The sequence below is a fragment of the Melanerpes formicivorus genome, unplaced genomic scaffold (assembly GCF_026170545.1).
Source record: "Melanerpes formicivorus ecotype bairdi unplaced genomic scaffold, bMelFor1.0.p_v2 SCAF_56, whole genome shotgun sequence".
NCBI lineage: Eukaryota > Metazoa > Chordata > Aves > Piciformes > Picidae > Melanerpes > Melanerpes formicivorus.
The window spans coordinates 2,395,687-2,421,385 of NW_027142408.1; the positions used below are offsets into that span (position 1 = coordinate 2,395,687).

General features: G+C 50.3%; 3 protein-coding genes across 5 annotated transcripts in view; 1 reads left to right on the plus strand and 2 right to left on the minus strand.

The window, feature by feature from the left end:
* Nucleotides 1–7,782, plus strand: part of FAM83H (family with sequence similarity 83 member H) — a 22,510-nt gene extending 14,728 nt beyond the window's left edge. For all 3 annotated transcript variants that reach the window (XM_068161169.1, XM_068161170.1, XM_068161168.1), the window contains exons 3-5: nucleotides 424–588; nucleotides 910–1,034; nucleotides 2,581–7,782. In XM_068161169.1, the coding sequence (XP_068017270.1) occupies nucleotides 424–588; nucleotides 910–1,034; nucleotides 2,581–5,230 (2,940 nt within the window). In that variant the 3' untranslated portion in view covers nucleotides 5,231–7,782. The remainder of the gene's footprint in view (nucleotides 1–423; nucleotides 589–909; nucleotides 1,035–2,580) is intronic.
* Nucleotides 5,400–20,631, minus strand: MAPK15 (mitogen-activated protein kinase 15). The gene is given in 15 exon segments (XM_068161171.1): nucleotides 5,400–7,730; nucleotides 8,920–9,134; nucleotides 9,993–10,138; nucleotides 10,905–11,217; nucleotides 12,484–12,589; nucleotides 12,836–12,973; nucleotides 14,663–14,720; nucleotides 16,162–16,301; nucleotides 17,289–17,320; nucleotides 17,322–17,453; nucleotides 17,611–17,741; nucleotides 18,273–18,363; nucleotides 19,033–19,062; nucleotides 19,466–19,564; nucleotides 20,520–20,631. Coding segments are annotated over 14 exon segments (1,692 nt in total). The 5' UTR covers nucleotides 20,589–20,631; the 3' UTR covers nucleotides 5,400–7,730; nucleotides 8,920–8,927.
* A 1,751-nt stretch (nucleotides 20,632–22,382) lies between these two features.
* On the minus strand, nucleotides 22,383–25,585 carry CCDC166 (coiled-coil domain containing 166). The gene is made up of 2 exons (XM_068161175.1): nucleotides 23,847–25,585; nucleotides 22,383–23,511 (listed from the first exon to the last, which is right to left on the minus strand). Exon 2 carries the CDS (start codon nucleotides 23,477–23,479, stop codon nucleotides 22,631–22,633), a length of 849 nt encoding a protein of 282 aa, XP_068017276.1. The 5' UTR covers nucleotides 23,480–23,511; nucleotides 23,847–25,585; the 3' UTR covers nucleotides 22,383–22,630.
* Between the last annotated feature and the right edge of the window lie 114 nt (nucleotides 25,586–25,699).

A 25,699-nucleotide genomic window follows, 5' to 3' on the forward strand; every position in this document is an offset into this window, starting at 1 on the left:
TATAGATTGAACTATGGAGTGGTCAACTGAACATGAGTCAGGAGTTTATCTGAGAATGGCCTGGGTGTGTTGGAGGGGGTGAGCAGGCAGTGGCCAAGCAGCTCCATACAACCTTCCAGTGCAGGTTACGTGACCAAAAAAATCCCTGCTGGCGTCAGCTTAATGAGTAAGGGAATGCTCAGCAGCAGTGAGGGCTCTGCCTCACCTCTCACCCTCACACACAGCTTCTGCTCCTTAGGCAGCCATTCTCCTTCTAGTCCTGAGGCCCTTGGTGCTTAAAGGAACCTTTAGATGGGAAAGCTCCAGTTTAAAAAGGCTGAAATGGAGCCAGGGCAGCTTTGGAACACGAGGTGCTGGGGAGTGCGATGGGTCAGGGCAGGAGCAGGCCGGGTTGGTGATGGCTCTCTGCTGTTCTTTTCCTAGGTGGTGGCCATAGTGATGGACATTTTCACTGACGTAGATCTGCTGTTCGAGGTGCTGGATGCTGCTGCTCGCAGAGTGCCTGTCTACATCCTGCTGGATGAGATGAACTCGCAGCTTTTCCTGGATACAGCTGCTAAGTGCAGAGTCAATCTGAACTATGTGGAGGTGAGCAAACCAAGGACCTGCCCTGCACCCAGTCTGCATCTTGAGGGGCACTCAGAGGGCTGTTCTGACAGTAAAACCTGAGAAGGGGCAAAGTAGGCCAGAGCCAAGTGAGAGATGAGTGGAGAGCTGGCACAGCAGTAAAGGGCTGAGGACACAGCCAGAAACAGATTTATCTATCCACTGTGTGCACAGACAGAATTGCTAGAGCTGAAGCACAGGAGTGGTGACAGGGTGGAAGTTAAGAGATCAAGGGGAAGAAGGAGGGGCAGGGAGAGGGGAGTAACAGCTTCCTACTGAGTCAGTGCCTTGTCTGGTTTGCAGTTCCTAAGGGTGAGGACAGTTTCTGGCCCAACCTACTACTGCCGCACAGGGATGTCCTTCAAAGGCCATGTGAAGGAGAAATTCCTCTTGGTGGACTGCATGGTGGTGCTGAGTGGCAACTACAGGTGAGAACACGTCCCAGTGTTGGTGAGGAGGCTGGTAAATGGTGAAGCAGTGCTTCAGTGCTTCCAAAGGAACATCACTGGCAAAAGTCTTTCTCCCTGAGGGATACTGAGCAGCGATTTTCTGCAAGGAAAAAAACCAGTTGCCTTTGCAGGATTCAGTGAGGTTCTTGTCAGCACATCTCCCAGCCTGTTGAGGTGCCCCTGACTGGCACACCAGCTGTCCCATCCCCACATTTTGGTGTCATCTGCAAGCTTGCTGAGGGTGCACAGTGTCCTGTTGTCCAGGCCATCAATGACACAGACAGCTAAAGACTATTTTCCCAAGTCCTGCCCCCTGAGGAGCACCATTTATAGCTCTTTGCAGTCAGACTTCGAGTCCCTGGCCACCACCTGACAGGCCGTGGTCCAGCCACTGTCCCACTTAACTGCAGGGCACTCTGCTGCAGTCCACAGTTCTTCAGTTTGGCCACACAGACACTTCTGCAAAGGGCACATGGAAACCCTTGCTGAAGTTCAGAAAAACTTCATCTTCTGCTGTCCCCATGTCCATGCAGCCAGCTTCCTTCTGTGGAAGGCAGGCAGATTGGGTCAGGCATGGTTTGCCCTTGGTACATCCCTGCTGTCTGATCCCAGCTGTCTTCCTGTTACTCCTGTGCCTGCCAGTGGCTTCCCAGGGCCCTGTGGTTTTCCCTCCCATGAGGCAAGGCTGGGCTTGCTGCAGTTCCCAAGCTGATCCTTCTGCTCTGTTTAGAGATGGGTGCAAGATTTTAGTTATAGAACCAACTGCAGCCCAGAGTAACTGCAGGAACATCTACTTGATAGAAGGAGTTTCATCAGCTTGCTTTGCAGCTGTTGTGACCACTGGTTGGCTTTTAGAACAGGAGCTGTTTATTACCTTGTGAAACCCTCTACAAAGATGTGAGGCCAAAGCAAGTTGTGACTGAGAGGCTGGGAACAAAAGGGTGCAATGGCTGCCTAAGCTGTAAGCTTTCTTATCATAGAATCACAGAGGGGTCTGGGTTGGAAGGGACCTCCAAAGGTCATCCACTCCAACCCTCTCTGCAGTAAGCAGAGGCATCCTCAACTAGATCAGGTTGTCCAGAGCCCTGCTGAGCCTCACCTTGAATATCCTCAGGGACAGGGCATAGTCAGCAGTCAAATCACAGAATGTTAGAGGTTGGAAGGGATCTCCAGACATCATCAAGTCCAAGCTCCCTGCCAGTGCTGCATCACCTAGGGCAGGCTGCGCAGGAACACAGCCAGATGGGTCCTGAAAGTCTCCAGAAGAGACACCACAACCTCTCTGGGCAGCCAGCTCCAGGGCTCTGTCCCCCTCCCCATAAAGAAGTGCCTGGTGTGTTGAGGTGGAGCCTCCTCTGTTCCAGCTTGTAGCTGTTGTTCCCTGTCCTGTCACTGAGCACCCCACACCATACCACAGAAGGGTTTCTGAAGTCCCATTACCTGGGACTAAATGGTTTAAAGCAAGGGGGTGCAGCGGAGGTGCTTGATGCCAACACACTGTGACTGCCTGTGTTTCTCCCTGCAGCTTCATGTGGTCTTTTGAGAAGATCCACCGCAGCATTGCACACATCTTCCAGGGAGAGCTGGTGGCCAGCTTCGACGAGGAGTTCCGAATCCTCTTCGCGCAGTCAGAGCCTCTCGTTCCTCCAGCCAACGTCTTGGCCAAGTTGGAGAACAACTTTGCCATGGCCCCTTTTGGCAATAACATGCCTTTCTTTCCAAAGAAAGCCCCCCTGATGTCATTCCAGAGGGATGAGAATCTCTTCCCTTCCTTCATGGACCGCATGGACCCGGACAGGTACTTCCTGTCCAACTTCCGTCGGGACGACATGCTGCGGCACACCGTGGAGGGCTCGGCCATGCGGATGTACAAAAAGGTGGAGATGGAGAACTCCCAGCTGGACCCCGTCAGGGGCTTCCTCCGTTCCAAGCAGCTGGAGTTGGATGCTTTCAAGAGACACAGTTTTGCAGAAGGGACCTTTGAGAACTTTGCTTCTTCCAAGCAGTACGCCAGGCAGATGTTCATGAACAACGTGGATGAGTTCAAGATCCAGGCCAGCCATTTCCAGAAGGATCAGTTCTACCAGTACCAGTTTGAACATCCCCATCTCCCGGGCAGGCCGCAGGGGCTCTTCGAGAGACTCCGAGGCGGCAGGCCAGGGTTCAATGAACTGGAAGACTATGGAGAGGGGTCCAGATACCCCGAACTGGAGTCTGGTTTCCCACAAGAGGGTTTCCCCTTGAGGCTGGATTATGTGCCTTCAAATTCTTCTCGGGAAGTGAGACACGGCTCTGATCAGCTGAATCCTGCAGGCAATGGCCCCATGGGGATGATGTTAAGAAGGCAGAACATAGGACAGAAATTTATGTGCCAGACTTCTCCAACGCAGAAGCAAAGCCTGGAACAGCGCCTGTTCCTCCAGGACAAAGAGGAGGACCAAGATGAAGACAAAAACACCCAGGAGAACAGGACGGGCTTACGAAACTGGAGGATCTCTTCGTACCTTAGTGCCTACCAGTCTGAACCAGAAGAAGGTCTCCCAATGCCCATGGAATCAGAGGCATACAATGATAGCCTTGGGGATACCCACACAAAGCACACCACTGACCTCCTCCCAGCATTCAAATCTCCCTTGTCTTTTAACAGCAAGCCACTGGGAATTGAAGGTGCCAAAGAGTTTGCAGATCCCGATCGAGTAGGTGAAGAAACGCCTATGATGAAACAAGATGCCTTTAGGTCCAGGATAAATCCTTTGATCCAGAGGAGCTCGAGACTCAGGTCCTCTCTGATCTTCAGTGCTGCCAAGTTAGATCAGCCTAACACCACAATAGAAAAGGTTCAGATGATCCAAAAAGAACAGGTGTCTAGTGAGGTGACAAAAGACAATGAAACCATAAAGACAGCTGCCTCATCCAAAGTGGCAGAGCTCCTAGAGAAGTACAAAGCTGTGGGCAAAGACACAGAGCGAGCCACGGTCACTCACACCAAAGCTGTTGCCAGCTATCTACAGGAAGAATCACAGAATGCAGAGAAGAAGTGCACCAAGTCTGTGCAGTATAAGATTCTGGAGAGCAGGGTGCTGGACTCCAAAGACTCCTGCAGTACTTACAAAATGCACGGAGAGGCTGAGAGAGCATTTGGAATGGCCTCGTCGCCTCCCCAGCTGGCTGACGCCTTCAGCAGAGATCCCCTAGCACACCTGAGCACCAAGGTGGACAAGTTATCGTCTCGGTTCTACCCCATAGACAATAAACCTGCTCTGCCAGAGAAGGAGAGTCTGATATTTGTGGGAGACACTCAGAAGCTGACCCTGCCAGACAAAAAGGAAAGAGTGACATTCAAGGACGACGCCCAGAAATTAGGCAATGTAGAACCAAAGAAACCACAGCTCAGGCCCAGTCCCACGTCGGTTCTTGAGGGCTTATCTAGAAGCCAAGGCTCTGACAGCTCCCTCAATAAATCTGAGGAAGACTGCTCAAAGCAAGAGCAGAACCCGATGGAATTCCTACGGAAAGGGTCGCTCCGGCTGAAGCAGCTTCTGAACCCCAAGGGTGAGAAGAAACCAGAGGAGGAATCTGCTTCCGAGAGCGGGAAATCTGACAAGCAGAGCGTGGCTCTCAAACGATCTTCCATAGGGGACAGTCAGGAGATGATGGAGGAAGAAAAGCCTCCTAAGTTCGCAGCAGCACTCCCTGCCAAGAGCAGCCAGCCGGCACAGGGCAGATTCCCTTCATCCACAGCCAACATCCTGTACAGCAGCAACCTCCGCGACGACACCAAGGTGATCTTGGAACAGATCTCCGCAAACAGTCAGAAGAACAGAGCCGAACTGGCCAAGCAGCTCCCATCCACCAGCAACCCTGATCTTTCTAGGTCAACAACGAGCTTGGAAAGGAAAGGGGAGAAGGAGAAGAGCTGTAACATCCACAGGTCGGAGAGTTTTGGCAGCCAGAAGCGGAACCTTCAGCGGCAGCCCTCGGAGGACAGAGACACCCTGCTGAAAAAGATGGAGAACATGAGGAAGGAGAAGAGAGTCTACAGCAGGTTTGAGGTCTTCTGCAAGAAGGATGAACACACGGCTCAGAGCGAGGAAGAGTATGACACGGATGCCAAAGACAAGAAGATGGGAAAATTCATGCCCAAAATCCTGGGGACCTTCAAGACCAAAAAATGATCCTGGAAGCACTCTTGAATTCCACAGAATCACTGACTGTCCGTGGGCAGCGAGGCAGGCCCTGCTCTGTGGTGGCAGCACAGGCAGTGCTCCTCGTGCTTAGTGAGGGGAATGTGCTCAGCATTAGGCTCCTGTGGATACCATGATATAAAGTCACCTGGTATCAGGCAACCTTACACACAACATTTTATTTCCAAATAAAACTATTAAAAGTGCCAGGATGCTTAAAACCAAAAGAAATAAAGTTAAGAGTTCCTTTATGTCATGCTCAGGGAATATTTTCAGCAGACAAAACACTTCCACTTGCAGAAGGAAAAGCAGGAAAAATAAAAGAATAGAATGCTTGAGGTCAGTCCAGGAAAGAAAAACACAGAGACACCCAGAGAGCATTACCTGGAAGAGTTCTCTCTCAGGTACAGTTATCATTTCTTCATCTCTAATAATGACTTAAATATGGGAGGCATCTTTTGGAAGGTTTACAGGAGGGGGAAGGGAAAAAAGAAGTATTGTAAAGACCTTTTTGCTCTTACCTACGGTTATGGTCTTGTCTAGCAGCACCTGCTCAGCTTTCATAGTTAGCACTTTCTAAGCCTAGCAGTTCTGTTCTCTTGTTGGTTTGTTTGTAGTGGTTTGGTACCAAGCTTTAGAGCTGTCCAGATGAGCCTGCAGGTGCAGTCTGTTGTGTCAGTGTCTTGCAGGACAGAAGGCAGAGACAGAGGCTCTCAAGAAAACTCTGTAGATGTTGGTTGGTTACTTGGCTGCTTGGCTTTTCCCCTCAGCTCAGATTGTCTCTGCCTGGCATCCAGCAGGACTGCTGAAGTGGGACTCCTTTGCTCCAGATCTTTGTGCCATAAGTGTAAAGAGATGACAGGGAAGGATGCTTTCCCCTGGAGCTAAGCTCCTGAGCTGCCTGTTCCTATTAGCCTGGGTTTCCTGACTGCCCACTGGTTACCCTGGCTGCAGCAAACCAGCTCAGGATGTGGCTGCTTTGGCTCCCGAGGGGGACTTCAGCAGGACCTTTCAAACCTCCCCTGTTTTAGGCTGCCAGCTCCCACAGCAATTATGTCATTCAGCAGGCTTCACACAATTTACATATCTGCAACAATTAATGACTATTTACTGTCTGCTGAGAGCTCTGAGAAATAAATGTGTGGAGAGAGAGATTGATCTGGGAAAAAACCCAAACCAAAACACCTGCTGCTTTCCACATGAATGCAGAGGGTGGCAAAAATCTGCCAGAATCAAGAGGAATTATTGGAACATGAGGAGGTAAACCCAGAAATAAACTTGAGAGGGGGAAAAAAAGGAGGGAAGAAGTGGCCAAAACTTGCAAGAAAAGCTGAAATGGATTTCTCAGGGCTATCCACACTGTGTAGAGGGCAGTGCAGCCTTGCAGCCAGCCCAGAACCTGCCCCAAAAGCTGTCTATATGCTGCTTTTGCCTGCTCTTAGTGATCAGATCCAGGCATTGGTGAGTCCCCAGTGAACTGCAGTGCTTCTCTGCCAGCTGATAGCCACACAAATCATTTTGCTCTGGAGAGGAAGATAAGCTGTAGAGATATACACCCACTTGTACATTGCTAGCCCTGCTTTGTGTGATTCTTACCTCATTCCATACCTCCTCAGCCTTTCCCAAGCCTACCTGCTGCAGCACCATTCCACAGCAGACAAGTTAGGAAGGTCATAATTTCTTTAGTCATAGATTATGTGAACATTTTACAGTGCTGCTCTGTTTGTGTAGATCTTTAGGCTTTCACTTTGCTCAGCATGGTGCTGACCAGACCCAGGACAGCTCATCTCCTTGGTGATGTGCTGCTTACCAGGTGCTGCAGTGTAAATACTGCTGAATAACCAATTCCCTTGGTACTAACCAAAGCCAGGTTGGTGTTACAGCCCATCACCTCTCACTCAGGCTGAGAAAAGGTTCACAGAGGATGGTAGGTGCCATGTTGTGTTGTCAGGTGCCAGGCTTGCTCCATTTTCTGTGCAGGAGAACTGGTACCCTGGACTCAGGAGAGCCAGGAGGCTAGGCAGAGCGCTGTGCCCCCCTCTCACCCCCATTCCTGTGTCCTCTGTGCCTGAGACAGACAGCAAATGCCTATTATGGATGTACCAGAAAAGAGCAGGACTTGTTGGCAGCCTCAGTCCCAGCTCCCTGGTATTGCCAGGCTGAAGAGCACACACTTGGTACAGAGGTGAATGTTTAGCCTCTGGTGTTCAGGTACCAAAAGAGAACATGGATCTCCTGTCCACAGCAGCAGTACTCACCTGTTGCACTGGAGTGCCTGAATCCCCTCTGTATCTGCAGCCCCAGCCTTCTGGAACAGGTGAAGTAACATTTCAGGGACAGACTTGGTGTAAGAGCTTCAAGTTGACAAGGAGAATGTACCAAGAATCAGAATTACAACAGGAATAGAGATTTAAAGTTTGCTGTAGTCCCACTGTTGCCTGATGATGACTTCATGATGCTTCCCCATTGGTGTCTCCTGGAACACTGCTTTCTGAAAGCAAGACAAAACAATAATAATAATTACCATGGTATTCATTGAACAAGAGATTCCTGGTTGGTTTTTTTCCCCTTGCACACACAGTAAGCTATAAAGTATTTATTATTACAACATTTACAATCTTACACCTTAGGTAGGCTATCAAATATTGTAGCAGAACCCAGCTATGTTGAAAATGCTTCTCTGCTGCATTTGAATGGGCTGGAAGGGGCTTCAAGGATGACTGAGTCCAGCCCCCCTGCCATGGGCAGGGACACCTCCTGCTAGAACAGGTTGCTCAGAGCCCCATCCAGTCTCTCCTTGAACACTCCCAGGGAAAGGGCATCCACAGCTTCTCTGGCAACCTGTTCCACTGTCTCAGCACCCTCATTGTAGAAAATGTCTTCCTTATGAGCCACCCTCTGCCATTTCCTACCCACTGCTCCTTCTTCTGGCACTACAGGCCTCAATTCAAAGTTATCCTTCTTATAAGCCCCCTTTAAGTAACACCCAGAAGGTCTTCCCAGAGCCTTCTCTCCTCCAGACTGAACAACCCAGACTCTCTCAGCCTGTATTCATGAGAGGTGTTCCATCCCTTCAATCATTTTCTTGGCTCTCCTCTAGACCTCCTCTAACTAGTCCATGTCTTTCCTGTACTGGGGAGCCCAGAGCTGGATGCAGTGCTGGATCCAGGTGGGGTCTCACAAGAGCCAACTAGAGGGGAAGAATCACCTTCCCTGACCTGCTGGCCATGCTTCTTTGCATGGAGCTCAGGAGGCTTCATGTTTGCTCCTGGGCTGCAAATGCACACTATTGGCCATGTCTAGTTTTCATCCACCACTAACCCCAATCCTTATCCATCCCTTCATCCCCAGCCTGGACTGACAGCCTGCCATGGCCTTGTTGAACTTCATGAAGTTCAGACAGACCCTGAACAGTTTAAACATGCCTACATTCATGTACCAGCACATTGCCACTTCAGGGTTTTTTGCAATCAATCAAAGGAGGAACACAACCTGACAGTGTTCACTGCTTAGGGTGGGAGAAAACAGTGCTGTGCCCATGGCTGGCAGGGCTGAAGGCAAAGGGCTCAGCTTCTCTTTCCTAAGGAAAGCAGAGCAGTGTCCCATGCAAGGAACAAAGCATTCTCCAGTGCCTGCTGCACCTTGCTGTTAGAGGGCTGGTGAGATGAGCTGTATCTTACCTCCACCTTCACTGCTCCTGTTGTTGGCAGGACTTTGGTATTGGCAGAGTCTGCAGTGCAGATTTACAGATGGTGCCATAGGCTTGGGAGTAGCTGCCCATGGATGCTTTTGGATCACCAGCAGCTCCAACATTTGCAGTAACCTGGAACATCTTCTTACTGGACTTCAGAAGGGGACAAACCTCTCTGCTGTGACTCTGAGTACTACTTGGATTCTGTGTGAGAAAGAAAAGCCAAGGCAATTAGTGACTTGCAACCAGGTTTCTGAAATACAAAGGAGGGACACAAATTTGACTTCTGCTGAGAGGCAGGACAGACCTGGAGTGTTATATGAATAATAAACAAGTCAGACTGTTTTGGAAGAGCAAGAATAGTGTGGTGAGAATGATGTGAGGGAGAAGGCCTTGAGAATGGCTGCATCAGGAACCAGGGCACTAGAGCAAGGTAGAACAAACTAGTCCTGCAGTGGTGCAAAGCCCAAAGGCCTGCTAGGCTACCTTCTTGCTTTCAACACATCCCAATGGCCAGTCTCTCTTGCTGGGAAGAGAGAGGTCTGAACTTCCCCTGGCACAGCTTGAGACTGTGTCCTCTTGTTCTGGTGCTGGGTGCCTGGGAGAAGAGACCAACCCCCACCTGGCTACAACCTCCCTTCAGGGAGTTGGAGAGAGCAAGAAGGTCTCCCCTGAGCCTCCTCTTCTCCAGGCTAAGCAACCCCAGCTCCCTCAGCCTCTCCTCCCAGGGTTGTGCTCCAGCCCCCTCCCCAGCTTTGTTGCCCTTCTCTGGACAGGTTCTTCAGCTCTCCAGTGAGGAGAGCAGGCTCTACTCAGGTCCAGCTGCCTTGTCAGACCAGGCTCCTGCTAGCGTTTGCCTGCCACGCCACTCCCGCCACAGGGCTGCAGCATCTATCCAAAACTGCAGCCATTTCAACTGGTAAAAATGTAGTCACTGAGTTGCAGAGCATAACCTCTGGCCTCTCACTGAAGCATCTCTACCAAGTTGCAAGTGAAGATAGTTTGTGTCTCTGTCAGATGGTTTGTGTCTATCACTTTGGCTTTTCCAGGACTGCTACTCACTTTGGGAAGGCTCTGCAGGCGCGCTGGAGGTGGCTGAGCCTTTGCCCATGTGATTTGCCTCCCCAGTTTCATATTGCTGGCAATTCTGGCCTGGTGAGAAGGTGGTGCAGAACAGTTCCTGATCACAGCACCAGAGTTTGCAGTACCTGCAGAAGAAAAAAACCAAACAAACATGAGAGGATGTAGGAAAATGATGAGAGCACAGAAACCCCTGGCATAACAACTGTCAGCCCCTGCCAGCTTGCTTTGTCTCACAAACAGAACAAAATGACTCTGAATAAAGTTTGAAAGCTGCAGCAACCCAAACCAGTTCCAAAGGGCATGGGAAACATGACAGCAGCAGAGAAGCAAAGAGAAAGCAGAAAGGAACAGAAAGACTGAGGCAGGAAAGTGACCAAGAGAAGTTCATACACTCAGAACTCATTCAGCAGTGTTTTGTTCTTGCTCCCCTTCCACACTCCCATCCTCTCCTTGGCTCTTGTTTCCCTTCCACACTCCCATCCTCTCCTTGGCTCTTGTTTCCCTTCCACACTCCCATCCTCTCCTTGGCTCTTGTTTCCCTTCCACACTCCCATCCTCTCCTTGGCTCTTGTTTCCCTTCCACACTCCCATCCTCTCCTTGGCTCTTGTTTCCCTTCCACACTCCCATCCTCTCCTTGGTTCTTATTTCCCTTCCACACTCCCATCCTCTCCTTGGCTCTTGTTTCCCTTCCACACTCCCATCCTCTCCTTGGCTCTTGTTTCCCTTCCACACTCCCATCCTCTCCTTGGTTCTTATTTCCCTTCCACACTCCCATCCTCTCCTTGTGCTATGTAAATTTCCCCTCTTTCCTCACTCAATCTCTTTTGGTTTTCCTTCTCCCTAAGAATGCCCCAGGGTGGATTATCCCACTGCAGGAGGGCTGTACCTACCTTGAACAGCAGTGTGTGTGATGGGATTGTAGATCACACTGAGCTTTGGTCTCTGACATAAAGCTCCTGCTGAACCTTCACTCTGGCTGGGTACTTGTGGCTGGACACTGGTTGCAGCTCCAGCATGCACAGATGAAGCTTTCAGAAGAGGAGATGTTGGTTGTCTCTGGCCTTCCCTGGCAGGCAAAGCCACAGAACTGAGATCTGGAAGTGGCCTGGATTCAGGCTGGCTCAGTTGAGCATTTTCTCTCTGCATTTGCTCCTTTGGGTTTCCTTTCAAGGAATTCTCCTTCAGTTTCCTTTCAAGGATCATCTAGAGACAGGAGAAGTTGGTTAGACCTAACACAGCTACACAGCAGAGCAGAGGAACAACACACAGAAACAAAGAGAAAGGCAAATAACTGCAATTTATTTCACAGGACAGGTAACAGCTAGAGGTTTACAATTCATTTAGGACTGGAAGGAATATAATAGAATAAGAATTTAAATGTGAAAAAAAGAATGCAAGGGCTGAAGCATTAGGAAAAAGGATTAAACAGGCAAGGTCAAGAACTGGCTGCCAGGCTTGGAAAAGACAGAATCTGTAAGACCACCACTAATGATGTTAACTTGCCCCAGAAGAGTCATGGACATTCAAGGGGGAAAACAACAAAAGACAAAAAGAAGGGCTTCAAGATGATCTGTGCAGAGTTCAGTCTTCTTGGGCTTCAGAGAACAGTTAGCTACCTGTTCTGATGGGAAACAAACATGAGTCTGCAGCTAGGCAACTGCTAAAGAATCAGAGAGGGGGCTGGAAGGGGCCCTCAAGGATCAGCAAGTCCAGCACCCTACCATGGGCAGGGACATCTCCCACTACAGCAGGTTGCTCAGAGCCCCAGCCAGCTTGGCCTATGAACACTCCCAGGGTGGGAGAACACCTCCTCATCTCTACAGGCAAAACACTGGGGACAGAGGTCAGCTAAAGGACCTGCAAAATCCTGACCAGCTGTCTGTCTGCATGGTCTGTCCCAGCCACTGGAGCAGGTCTGCAGCCCTGGGGGCTTGTATGTCCCAGAGCCAGCACCTGAGAGATGAGGAGCCCAGAGCCAGCTGCTGGGCAGTCTGAGGACAGCTGCTGCAGGAAGCCACCTTCTATAGATGTTCTCACAGTGGGCTTCCACCTTGCTCAGGCAGAGAAGGAGCAGGATTGAGGCTGCTGGTGCTCTGTTGGTGCTCCCTGTGGCCAGCCATGTGTCTGTGTATAGACAGTGTCTCTGTGTTTTCTGTGTGCCTGCTGAGAACACAGCCTTGCTGCTGGCTGGACATGGGCACATGGGGTGGCAGCAGCCTCATCTCCCTGGGACTGTTGGATCCAGTCCTTCTTAGACACCATGCTTTACAGACTTTCATGTAAAGCCCTCTCTAAAATGACAAGAGAGTGGAGCTGGCTGATCAGAAGCAGCAAGAGGTAACTGTAGGCATGCATGGAAAGCCTAGGGGAACTCAAAAAGGGAGAAATGGCAACATTCAGTGAGTGTGTGCAAAACTGGCAGCTTAGCTGGAGGACCAGGGTTTTGTTAAACAGAGGAAGAGCCATTACCTCATACAGTTTGTTTCGATACTCTGCCACAGACAGCTGGCTGTCATCACCTAAAGGAAGAGTCACTTCATAACCCAGAGAGGGCTCCCTGGCAGGACAGTGAAACCTAGGAAGAAGAGACATAATGTAATTCACTAAGATTAAAACCACCACCACTGATTAATACAGTGTTCAACAGGATTGTTACAAATCTGTTGGGGCCCATCTGGTGCAAGCAGGGTTAGAGAAAATGAGGAATTAGCTTTGTCTGGGTGGTTTTTGCTGCAATGCACACAAGGAAAACTGATGCCAAGAGCAGGCCCACAGCATCCAGAAAACAGCAGGGCCAAGTGCACACTGGCATTGCTCTCACCTTCTCACATAGGGGTGCTGCAGAGCCTCCTCTGCTGTGAGTCGTTTCTCAGGGCTAAACACTAAAAGCTTCTTCAGGAGATCCAAGGCAGGCAATGGAGTAGAGGATGGGAGAAGCTCCTCGAAAGTTACTCGCTGCCTACAAGCCAGAACACAACAACATAAGCTCCCAGTGCCCACGGTGAGGGCAGGAACTGCAGTCCTGGCACTCACATCGAGCTGACAGCTGACTCCACAGCTCACTCACAAATGGTCTCACAACCCTGGAGCACAGGCCTGGGGGACAGGAAGGTCTGTTACCCCTTGGTTTGAATGCCTTGCTGCTAGCACAAGGAGCCTACAAGGGATGCCTGACCTGCAAGCCTGGTCTTCCTCATTTCAGTGGAGTGGGGGACACCAGGCAGTATCAGACATAGGGAATAACAGGTCCTCTGGACAGCTGGGTGAAAGAGAATCATGCTGCAGGACGCCAGCTGAAGGCAGCATAAGTCAGCATGAAAACACAAGTGCTGCTCATGTGAGCAGCAAGGGAGCTGCTGGAGCTTGCACTCTGAGCCACCCCAGCCCAAACCTATGAACCTCAGCAGGCAACAGCTCCACAGCTCCCACCACAGGCAGCATGGCCACACAGTCTGCAGACCCCCAGGGGGAAGGAGTGCCCACTGGTGCCACCTCAGATACAAGCAGGGAGTACTGGAAGACTGAGGAGTCCTTTGCTGTGGCCATAGGATAGCATAACAGCATGAAGCTTACTATCAGATGTGTAATAAACACAGCCTGATCTGGTAGCCTGTGCAGGACTGGAGCATCCTAAAGAGCTGTGACAGAGACAGGAGGAGGGAGTGTGAAAAAAATCAGAGTGAGAGCTGCTAAGCAGCTGGAATGAGGCTGCCAGCCTGAAGGGATTCAGGCTCTCCATGTGTGAACCAGTGTCATCAGATAGCCAAGTGACTCAGGGTAGGAAAATGTTCTGCTTCTGAGAAAGCAGAGATGCCAAGAGTTGGGAATGCAGGCCCAGCCTCACCTGGCTTGCTTATTCTCACATTTGGTCTTGTCAGCTCTGGGGTTTTCTAACTTTGCATTCCCTTCCCAGGGCTAGGTGAATGTACACAGAGCAGAAGTCATTTCTTATGAACAACAGAAGGTGAACTCCAGGGATCACAGGATGCTCACAGGATGTTAGGGGTTGGAAAGGAGCTCCGAAGATCATTGAGTCCAACCCCCCTGCCAGAGCAGGACCATAGAATCCAGCACAGGTCACACAGGAACACATCCAGACAGGGATGGAAGGTCTTCAGAGAAGGAGGCTCCACAACCTTTCTGGGTAGCCTGTTCCAGTGCTCTGTGACCCTCACAGTCAAGGAGTTCCTCCTCTTGTTGAGGTGGTAGTTTATATCCACTGCCCTTGTCCTATTACAGGGTGCAACTGAGAGGAGCCCCCTCCCTCTTGACCCCCAGCCCTCAGATATTGATAGACATTGATCAGATCCCCTCTCAGTCTACTCTCCAGGCTAACCAGCCCCAGGTCTCTCAGCTTCTCCTCACCAGGCAGTGCTCCAATCCCTTCATCATCCTTGTAGCCCTCCCTTGGGCTCTCCCCAGCAGATCCCTGTCCCTCCTGAACTGGGAAGCCCAGAGCTGGATGCAATATTCCAGGTGAGGTCTCAGCAGGGCAGAGTAGAGGGGGAGGAGAACCTCCCTTGATCTGCTGGACACACTCCCCTTACTGCACCCCAGGATCCCATGGGCCCTCTGGGCACAAGGGTACTTTGCTGTCCCATGGGGAAGCTGCTGACATCACAGAGGTGGAGACACATCCCAGGCTTACCGGCGACTCCACTGGTTAATGATCGAGGCCTTGTAGTCTGACTGCATAGCCAAGATATCTGCAGGAAGGAAAGGACACAGTTCATGCCAAGGTTAGGATCACCTGAGCTGCACAGGCAGTGAAGAAAAGCAAAGATTTGATATTAACATAGGAAATTATCCAATCAAACTCCATGGAGATCTCACAGAATGGTGATGGAAATTCCTCAGCTGGTTTTCTCAGCTCCTATTCATTCTGCCATGGGTTTCACAAACTTGCACTCTGACACCCACATATGCAGAAGCACCAAGATAGCTAAGGCCAAATGATCTGTGTCCCTTGTGTGGCACACAGAGAACAGGGGCTGCCAGCTATTGATGTGCTCTTCCCATCTGCTCGGCTGCTTTTTGACCAGCGACGATAAACTGTTTTCTGAACACGTACTCTCAAGACCTCAACAGCTGCTAAGCAATTCTCTTGCTGCTTTGGTCCCCATAAACCCTAGGCAAAGCTGCTCCTCCTAGCTTGGTTTGGAACAGGTGTTTGTTTTCACTTGTGTGGCCCAAAGCAACAGCAAATGTGGCTGTGAGATGCTGTAACCTGGCAGCCACTGTCCTGAGGGACTTCCTGCTAATAAGCCATTTGTCCTGTGCTCTTCTCTTAGAGTGCAGACATTCTGGTTTCCATATTATCAAGAAGTTCTCCAGTAGGAGGGTGGTGGGACAATGGAATAAGCTGCTCAGGGAGGTTGAGGCTGCCTCCTCCCTGAGGGTGTTTAAGGCCAGGCTGGATGAGGCCTGAAGCAGTTGGGGGGGGGGGGGGGTTGGAGGAGATGAGCTCTGAGCTCCCTCCCGACCTGAGCCATTCTAGGATTCTGTGAACACGTTCCTCAGTTGCACTGTGGGAATGGAATGGCATTTTCTCTCCTCAGTGCTGCCTATTCTTCTAATCCCTGCTTTCACACACACATTTCTGTTCATGTTTCATTCCCAGCAAACAAATCTCTAATAAAAAAAAGATAAATCACTTGAAACCTGAATGGAATCCTCCAAAACTCTGATGGCCTTAAACTGAAGGTAGTTGCTTCTCTTGACAGCTCAGTTACAACACATTAACACATTGTAAAAGTTTATAAAAGGTATAGGCTGTTAGGCTGGAACTCAGAGAAGACAGTCATCATCATCATCATCATCCTGCTCCCTTTGGGATTTAACATACATTTACCCCAACATTCACTTCTGTGTTTAGATTTCCATACCAAAAGGCCTAATTTCCCTTTGCTGTGCAAGATCCACTGAACTATGACACTCAGTTTTAGCCTGGTTTCCTCTTGCAAATCAGAAATGTCTTGGAGGCCTGGTTCTTGTTTCTCACCTCCTCAAGGACAGGCTTATTTTCCTTGCACAATTAACTCTGATTTCCTTGGAAAGAAGTTAGATCACCTCACAACTTCCTGATCCAGCTAGGCTGCTTGCTTTCACTCTTCTAATGTCTTCTCTAAATACAGAGAAGTGTCCTACCTTCTGGGGATGGGGCAGGAATGACCCTGAAGATCATTTCAATTTGATTAACTGTTGATGTTCCAGGGAAAAGAGGTTTCCCAAGTAGCAGCTCCCCCAGGATACAGCCAATGCTCCACATGTCTACGCCTTTAGTGTACCTACAAATAAGAACAGAGCAAAGTTTTGACTCAGGCAAGCAAATCTCTGTCTGTTCCTGGCATTCCCAGCACTGCCATTAGCCTGTTCTGCTAGAAAAACAAGCTTGGTGACTCCTTGAAGACGAACACTCACAGGTTTGAACTATAAAGTGAACAAGACTCGGGAATCATGACACTGGCAAGCACAAAACAGAGAGGAGACTTATCCCACTAATAGTCTAGTCTGGGAAACCATGCCAGGGAAGGCACCAGAGGCTGATGCCAGGACAAGGCAATGTTTACTTTTCATGTCATCAAGAGTGAAGATTACAGGATGCTGTTTGGAAACAACTGACTTTTCAGGGCATAATGTAGATAGAATAGAATAGAATAGACCAGACCAGACCAGACCAGGTTGGAAGAGACCTTCAAGATCATCGAGTCCAACCTATAATCCAACACCACCTAATCAACTAAACCATGTTTAAACCATGAAAGTAGTTACAAGTACTTAAGCAAGGTAAATGCCAAACAATGGGCTAATGACAGTTTGCAAACCAGCCACATTTCCAGCCTGGGATGGTAACCCAACCTGTGTTTATTTCCTTTTCTGATCAGTAAGATTTGGTATATTTAAGTCAAAACCAAAAAGCCAGGACCAAGCCTGTCTAACAGGCAGCTTATTTAACATTTCATTGCAGAATGTTTTCTGAAGGCCTACCAAAAGAGCTCCTCTTGAACTTGGAGAAGAGGACTAAGGTACTTTGTCAAGATGCAGGTTTAAGGAGAGAAAGGGTGACAAGCAGATGAGCTGGTGATGTATGTAAAGAGAGAATCGAGGAAGCCAGGAAGGAAATGTACAAAGGGGAGATTCTTATGCCACAGAACTGAAGTTTAACTGGACTGCTGACATGCTGCCGTACCTGGTGACATCTGGAATGAGAAGAGTTAAGGCTTTCAGACTGAATTCTCCCCGTGGTCCCCCCCTGGCTCAGGTTGAGGAGTTACCTTCGAGAGGAGAGCAGGATCTCGGGGGCGCGGGTACCAGCGCGTCGCCACATACTCCGTCAGAGCTGGGCTGTCTTGGTCCTCGTTCACCTGGCTCAGGGACCTGGCCAGCCCAAAGTCACAAAGCTTAACAAAGCAGTCTGCATCCAGCAAGATATTTGAAGGCTGAATTGAAGAGTGGAAAATGAATAAGCTCTTTAGTCTCTGAGTGGCAGAAGATTCTGATCAAGGTTCTCCTACCAGTCTCATTCTTTTCATACTTTTCCAGTTAGTGTTTAACAGAAAATGTGAGCAAAGGACAAAGACTGTGACTGAAAGATACCTTCTGATCTCTGTGAATAACATTTCCTGAGTGGATGAATTTAGTTGCCTTCAGAAGTTGGTAGAGAATGTAAGACTTGTGGATATCTTTCAGCAAATTCCCCTTCTTAATCACAGCATGCAAATCTGTCTCTGTAATATATTACATCAGTAATGTATTTACATCAGGAAGGGATTACCAAGTTGTGAGCACAAGTTCCTCAAAGCAAGGCCAGAGCAGACTACTGTCCAAACTGTAACCTTCCCAGTGCCCCCTCCACAGAAGTGAACATTGTCCTTACTGAGAGTGCTGCAATCTCTCTGCTATCAGTCTGACTTGCAGCTCATGCTGCAGTGACCAGTCTGCTGTTGCACACTTTTGCTCTAACAGGACTGCACAGCCTCTTCCATGTGCAACTCTCCTGTCCCTGCAGATGCTCTAACCTACTGCAGACTGCCATCCTTCCTTCATCTCAGCCACTCAGTTCTCATATATCCCCTTTAAAGCTTCACTGCTATTCCTATCCAAACACAGTTGATATATAAACCTGCACCACTCCTGCTTCTGTGTCTGCTTACATGAATATTCATGCACATCATCAACACACTACCAGCAAAGCAGGGAGCAAAGGCAGCTGCTAAGGGAGGCTGCATTTAAGTGGCTGGTGCAATGCCAAGTCTCACCCATGGACTCAAAGATGAGGTAGATGTCCTTGTCATTCTGAGCACGGATGACATCAAGCAGCTTGATGATATTTGGATGTTCACCAAATTGCTGCAGAGGGAAGAGACCCCGCTGTCAGAATTCAGTGTCTTGCTTGAGAATCATAAGAGATTCACTTGGTGCTATAGTCTAAGAACAGGCATTAACATGCTTCACCAGAAATAAAGGTAAGGTACTTAAACAGCTGAAGTGTTACTGGTTGAGAACATACATCAGGCTGAAAGCAAACCCCAGTGCCTCACACTGTCTTGCCCTGGAGCTGAAAATGGAAAGGTACAAAAAAGTTTCAATCTATACTAAATCTGTACTAAGAAGTGGCCACAGTTGCTTCCCACCTGATGGAAGGAACATCTGTCGGTGTGTAAATCTCTTCCACCCCAGCCCCACCTCCAAAGCATGGCATTGAAATGTCAATACAAACATTTTCTCTCCACAGAGGTGTAGGAAGTGCAAGTCAGTGTGGTGATCCCAGTGTGGAGATACTGCCAACACCAGGGAAAGCACAGGGCGTGCCTCAAGGGAAATGTAAGGGCAGCTATCCCTTTCCTTCAGGTGTTTTTGCCCACTCATGGAAGGACTGCTTGCCAAGAGGGTGCAGAGAAGAACTGACTCAAGTTGCCAACACTGCTCATTGCATTTGGAAGCAGAATGGGAAGAAAAGATGTGAACAGTGTCAGAGAGAATTAAAAAGCAGAGAGGAGGGTGGGAAATGAACATTACCTGCAGGAACATAACCTCTCGAAAGGTTCTCTGTAAACAAACAGAGATGAAAGTTTAGTATCAGCAGAGCATGGACTTCCAATGAGAGGGTTAACTCCATCCTGAGCTCTCGAGCAGAGAAAACTCTGGTGTGGCAGAGAGGCTGGGGAAAAGCCAGCTGCTCACTAGAGCCACTAGTGTGCTCCCTGTGCTTAGACAGGAGAGCACACCACCAGGTACAAACAAAGGGTGCATGCCTGGGAAGACAGCATTTCCTCAGGGACATCAAACACCCTGATGCACAAAGCCTGACACTGATTGCCCCTTTCTACCCTAATGTAGCTCTAGGCTGTGTGACATGCATAGCTGTCAGACAACTGACATCTTTCCAAGACTTCAATCATGAAAATATCTGTGGAGTCCTTCAGAACGTGTTAGAACAACAATGTCTCACCTGAGCATCTGTTCTGTTCCTGAAAGCATCAAAAATCTTTTTAACAGCAACTATCTCTCCTGTCCTGCGATCGATGGCTTTCCATACAATGCCATAAGCCTAGGGAGAAAAGAGGACAGAGGGACAGTGTGCTGTGCTGTCTGCAGCACTGCCCACGCTCGCGCTTTGTGTTGTGTCCAGTTGTGGGCACCTCAGTACAAGAGAGATGTGGAGGCAGTGCAGAGGAGGGCAAGGAAGCTGTGAAGGGCCTGGAGAATAAATGTTGTGAAGAGAGACTGAAGGAGCTGGGGATGGTTAGTTTGGAAAAGAGAAGGCTGAGGGGAGACCTCACGGCTGTCTACAGCTACCTGAAAGGAGGCTGTGCAGGGGCTGGGGCTGGTCTCTGCTCACAGGTAATTAGTGATAGAAGAGAGAATGGCCTCCAGCTGCAACAGGAGAGGTCTAGACTGGACATTAGGGAACATGTTTTCCCAGCAAGAGTGGTCAGGGAGTGGAATGAGCTGCCCAGGGAGGTAGTGGAGTCCCCAGCCCCGGATGTTGGTTTGAACGTGGTGCCTGGGGGCATGGTTTAGGGGTGAGCCTTGCAGAGCAGGGTTAACAGTTGGGCTTGGTGATCCTGAGGGCCACCTGAACGCCTCTGTGATTCTGCAGTTCAACTGCAAGAGCACAGCCTGTCAAGGGATGCGGTGTACTGCCCTGAGCTGAAGAGCGGCAAGGTGAAACTGGCGACAAGGGGCAGCAAGCCTCAGGTCCAAGGCACACTTGGAATGAAGCACAGCTGTGAGGAAAACGGCAGCGGGAATTCAGAAGGGAAAACCGAAAGCTTGCCTTAGAAGAGCTTTGTGTGGCAGTCCTCCAGTAAATCAGAGGGACCAAAGCCAGACGGGCACCCAAAGGCAGTCTCAGTCCCACCCGCGCCCCTTGCTCTGAGGTGCAGCTGCGCAGCAGGGACGCACACAAACCTGCCGGCCCGCCAGACCCACCCGCGCCGTGTGCGCCTGAGGAGCCCCGCTGCCCGGCCCCCCAGGCTGCCGCAGCCCCGCCGGGCACTCACCCCCTTGCCCAGGCGCCTCTTGATCTCGTACTTCTGGGAGACAAGCGGCTCCACCTCGGGCACGCTCATGGCGGCCGGATGAGCCGAAGCAGCGAGCGGGCGGCAGGCGGCGGGCGGCAGCGGCGGCCCCGTCCCGCGGCCAGGTCCCACAGGCAGGCGCCTCAGGGGAGGGCAGGCTGGGCCGCGCGCGGCTGCCATGGAGACGGCGGCGCCGCGCATGCGCCAGGCGCGGGCACAGCGTCAGGCCGCGCGTCCTGCGCGGGCTGAGGCGCAGAGCGGCCGCGGCTGCCTTCCCCCCGCGCGGGCCGTGAGCGCGGTGCCTCTGGCCGCCTCAGGCGCACCCCGGGAGAAGGGCGCCGGTGCTAGCGCGGCGGGACGCAGCCGCTGCCCCTGCAAACTCTTCCTACTTGGTTTTAGAGGCTAGCAGCCGCCGCTGCTGAGGGCCGCGGTGCAGAGCTCTCTTGTCGCAGAGGAGCGAGATGCGGGATTAGAAAGAAGCTGCTGGGAGCAGAGGCTGGCCGGCAGCGCCATCGGTCCAGCCGGAGGGCGGCTGCTAGCTGCGCACCTCAGGGATCAATGCTGGCGCCGGTACTGCTTAGCCTCTTCACTGATCAGGAGTGCAGAGGACCGGCTGGCAGAGCAGAGGGAGCCCTTCAGGCTGAAGACAGGAGCCAGCAGGAACCCTGCGAGCTTCCTGACTGCACAGTGCCCGACCCGCAGTGCGTGAGCAGCAATCCCCAGCAGCAGGAGAGGCTGGCAGCGATCCGGCTAGGAAACAGCTCGGCAGGAAACAACCTGGCCGTCAGGGGGGCCACCAGGCTGCCCCTGAGCCAACAACTTTCCCTTGCAGCAAAGGTGGCAAAAGCCTTGCTGGGCTGTTCAAAAGCAGGCAATCCCTCCCTCCTACTCGGCACTGAGAGACTGCTCCGAGAGCATCCTGCATGGCTCTGCCCTTCCCCGTGTCAGACAGATGTGGAGCTACAGCTTCTGCCCAGCAAAGGACCACAAAGGTGACTGAGGCTTGCAGCACCAGTGCCACAGGATACATGCTGAGAGATGGAAGTGTTTAGCCTAGAGACTGCTCAGGGAACCTTACTAATACAGGACAAGTCCGGCAGAGCAGAGGGGAAGGCAGAGCAGAGGGGAAGGCAGAGCAGAGGGGAAGGCAGAGCCAGGCTGTTAGGAAATCGAATTTTGTGACAGAGTTGAAGTTCTGGTTAAATGGAACAATCTTTTTTTCTCCCCTGTGTGGTCAGACTGGAACAGGCTGCATGGAGATACTGTGGGCAGAGCCTGTCCCTGAGTCTACCCAAAAGCCACTGAAAGTGGCTCTGCTCTGGTTGACCCTTCTGTGAGGTCTCTTCCCACTTCAACTCAAGTCTGGCTCCCTACGAAATAACCTTGTGTGAAAGTCAGAGCAAGGATGATTTCTGGTGCCAGTGTAGGTGACTGAAATTCACAAGTGCTCACCTTAGGAAGTTAATGTAGCTGAAGTCTGTTAGAACTCTCAAGTGAAAGACTAAAGCAAGTAAAAAATTGGCACAAATCTCTTCAGCGGATGTATTCCACTGGTAGTGATGAGAAAAGGGTCAGTGGCCTCAACTGCTTCTCCTGTTTAAAGGACTTGGTTCCTCAAGGATGTCTTTTCTCTCCTGTGGAGACCAGCAGAAAAATGGTCTTTGCCATGCAGAGAAATGGGGAAATTGATGTTGCTGAAAGGAAGAGCTGGTCTGCACTGGTTCCCACTGGGGTACCAGTAGATGCAGTCTGGAATGAAAAATAACATGGAAATTGCCTCACTGTGTCTAAGATTATCAGTTGCCCACAGAAAATTACTAATTAATCCAACACCAACATCTGACCTCAGAGAGAAAAAGGCTGTTGTTTATTTTGGGACAGGAAGAGATTGCATTTTCCAGTGTCTCAGCACAGATCTCACGAGAGTTGACACCGAGGTTGCTTCTAAGATCTGTTGTCTGGACTGCCTGCTGAGCATGAGCTACTCAATCCTTCCCTCCACTCAAACACCACTTCCTGCTCTCTGTCCTGTTGCCTAAGACAGCCTGGCTGTGTCTGTGAGGAGCAGCCACACCTGAGGGGGCTGTGGGGGCTCACAGCTGCGTGGCCTGCTGCTGCAGCCGGCGGCGCCGCTGTGCCACGTCCTGCACACACCGCAGCTCCCGCTGGAGCTGCTGCTCTCTCAGCTCAACTTTGGCCTCTCTAAGGGCTGCAGCGTGCTGGATGAGCCTGTGCAGCTCCCTGCGCAGCCGCCAGTTCTCCGCTCTCACTTCTGCGACGTGCTGAAGGAGCGCCTGCATCGCTGCCTCCTCTGCTGTCCTGGTGAGAACCTGCATCCTCTGATGGAGCTGCAGCTCGCAGTCAGCCTTGGCCTGCTGAAACCCGCTCCTGACCTTGTGCATTTCGTCTGCATGCTGTATCTTGGCGACCAGTAACTTTTTCTCCAGCTCTTCAATCTTTTTGGTGTGTTCCACCTTGTCTTTGAAAGGCTCCAGGTCTTCGAGCTCCTTGATCGTCAGGGAATACTCCGTCTCCAGATTGGTCAGAGTGCTCCTCACCTCCTCCTCTTTTGCTGTGTACTGGGAGATCAGTGTCTCTCTCTGGGCCCAGACTTGAGACAGGTCGATGTGATTCTGGTCATTCAGTGTTATTATCAGGTTCTGGCACTTCTGCTTGCGCTTCCTTATGTAAGAGAGGTAAGCACTGCTCTCTTCCTGATACTGTTTGGCTTCCTTTTCTAGGCATTTGTTTTCCTGCAGGAGCTGCTCCACTTTTCCCAGGTATGTGTTTATATAGTTGGTGAGGATCTTGCATTCCTTCTCTAAGTACAATTTCCTCTCTGTGACAGGCATTCCCATGTCACTCGTTCCTGTGGATGTATTCTCCTTCTTGGTGCTTTCTCCTGGCTTGCTTTTCACAGCACTCATGGTGTCTTGTTTCATCAGCTGAATAAAATACAACTAAAAAAAGTCACCTGCAAGAGAAGAACAGGTTCCAAGCTGAGAGTGCTGCACTCACATTGGAAGTAGAGGCTACAGGGAGACAGAAGAATCTGCATGGAAATCAGTGCTGTTGCCTGGGAAATAGGCTTGAAAAGCTAGAAGGTGCTGCAAGGGTTAAGTAGGGAAGCAATAGCAGAGAGTTCATACTCGTGTGGTTTTGGGGGGAAGGGGTGGCAATTGTGGAGCTGTATGAATGCTGGAGAAATGACTAAATCTTCATGGGACAAACCAGACCTGGGCAGAGGTTGTATTACCCCAAATGTGGTGTGGTTGTCTTTTTAAATATATGTATAAAAAAAGCACTGACCTTTTCTGCTCCTGTGATCCTCACACCTTCTAGCTGGCTGATCCTGGCTTGCTGGGCTGCATTTTGATAGCCAAACTGTGATCTCCTGAGGAATGGTGGTGTTTGTAAGCTGTGGGTGACCATGGTGATGAAGCACGTGAAGTCACAAGAGCAGCTCTGTGGTGAGGTTCTCAGAGGCTTTTCAGTTCCCAGCTTGGCTGGGAGGCCTGATTGTGACCTGCATTGTTACCTGTTGGCATCAATGAAGCAGAAACACAAAGGCAGTTTGGCTTGTAAGAGTGTGGTTTATAGAGGGAAACAGCCTCAGCTAGCTGTTGGACACGCAGAGAGTGGGAGCTGTGCCACCAGACTTTGGTATCTGCCATGCATTTACACAACCTGAGCACAGAGCAGTTTCAGATCTGAATATTCCATTCACAATACTCAAAACAAATGCTTTTTAGTACTTTCAGTGACATAAAGATAGGTTCCAACCCCCCAACAGTAGACCTGTTCCTATTTTCTCTTTCTCCCTCCTCAGCACAGTATTACCAAAGGGGTGCTGGATTTGGCTCTCTGACCACAGCTGCAGAACACCAGTGAGGGACAGCAGTTCCAGCTTTTCTCTGTGTTCTCCACATTGCCCTCTGCCCTCCCAAAGCAACTTCTGCCAAATGATGCAGGAAAAGAAGAGCTGCCCTGTTTCCATGTTCACTATGTTCTCATCATCTTTTACTGAGACCAAACACAAAGAGTCAGTCTTGCTGCTTGTGTTCACACCAGGGACCATTGCTCACCAGGAACTACAGTAAGGCTGCAAGTCTGATTCCTGGAACTCAGGTATCCAGAGGAATGATTGATGAGGGCTGGCAGGGAAATACCACTGACACCACCCTCTCACTAACAACCCTGGGCTTTCAGCTCATCTCAGGCAGCTCAAAAGCAGCACAAGATGTTTGCAACTGTAAAAAAGGATTCATAAAAGCTCTTACACAAAACTGTTGGAGATGAGGAAAAAATGCTTGGATTTCCTAAAGCAGAACCCTTTGGTTAGTTCATGCACATTCACCTCTCCTTTGGGGGAAAAAAAAGAGCATTTCTATTTGCAAATAATTCATCTCCAACTGACTGGTGGCCCCCATCCATCCATGCCAAGCACCACTGGCAGTATGTTGGCCATTCTTCAGTTGCTCTGTCCTCTGCAGATGGCATGGAGAAAGGAAGAAAAGCTTTCACAGGCACACACTGGAGCACACCACAACCCCAAAGAGTGGCCCTTTGTGAAATGCTGCTAATGCACACTGCCTCAAGATTTCCTTTGGAGAGGTTTAATAACCCTCCTCCAGGAGTTCCCCTGTGGCAATGGTTCCAATGGTGCACATGAAACACACAACTTGAAGTCCCTTCAGCCGTGACTGGTGGCGCTTCCTTACAGCCCAAGCAGTATGGAGCACCTCAACATGTAATCCCTCTGAGTTACAGAAGTTCTCACCTCATCAAGGCAACAAGTAGAACCAAGAAGGGCAGAATATCAGATCAGATACAACAGCCAGAGCCTGGCTGCTTCAGGGTCAGTGCAACTACAGACTGCTCAGTAAGGCACTTGTTCAGAGAGGCTGGGAAACACAGGCAGCACAAACCAAACTACTACTGCTATTAACAGGTTTTGCCTTTTCCAGGATCATTCAGTCCTTTTCCAGGCTCCAAGTCCTTTTCAAGGATCCTTCCCAGTCCACTGACTTGCTCAGTAACAGCTGTAAGACAAAATTCTTCTGTATGTGATTGAAATTTCTACCCCCAGCCATCAGGTTTGCAAGCGGAGCAAACAAAGACAGTCAGGCAGAGCCCAGGTCAATGAGGAGATCAAAACTGTA

What these genes read in the sequence shown, in the direction of transcription:
- CCDC166 (XM_068161175.1), bottom strand. Translation starts at nt 23,479, where the DNA reads ATGAAACAAGACACCATGAGTGCTGTGAAAAGCAAGCCAGGAGAAAGC.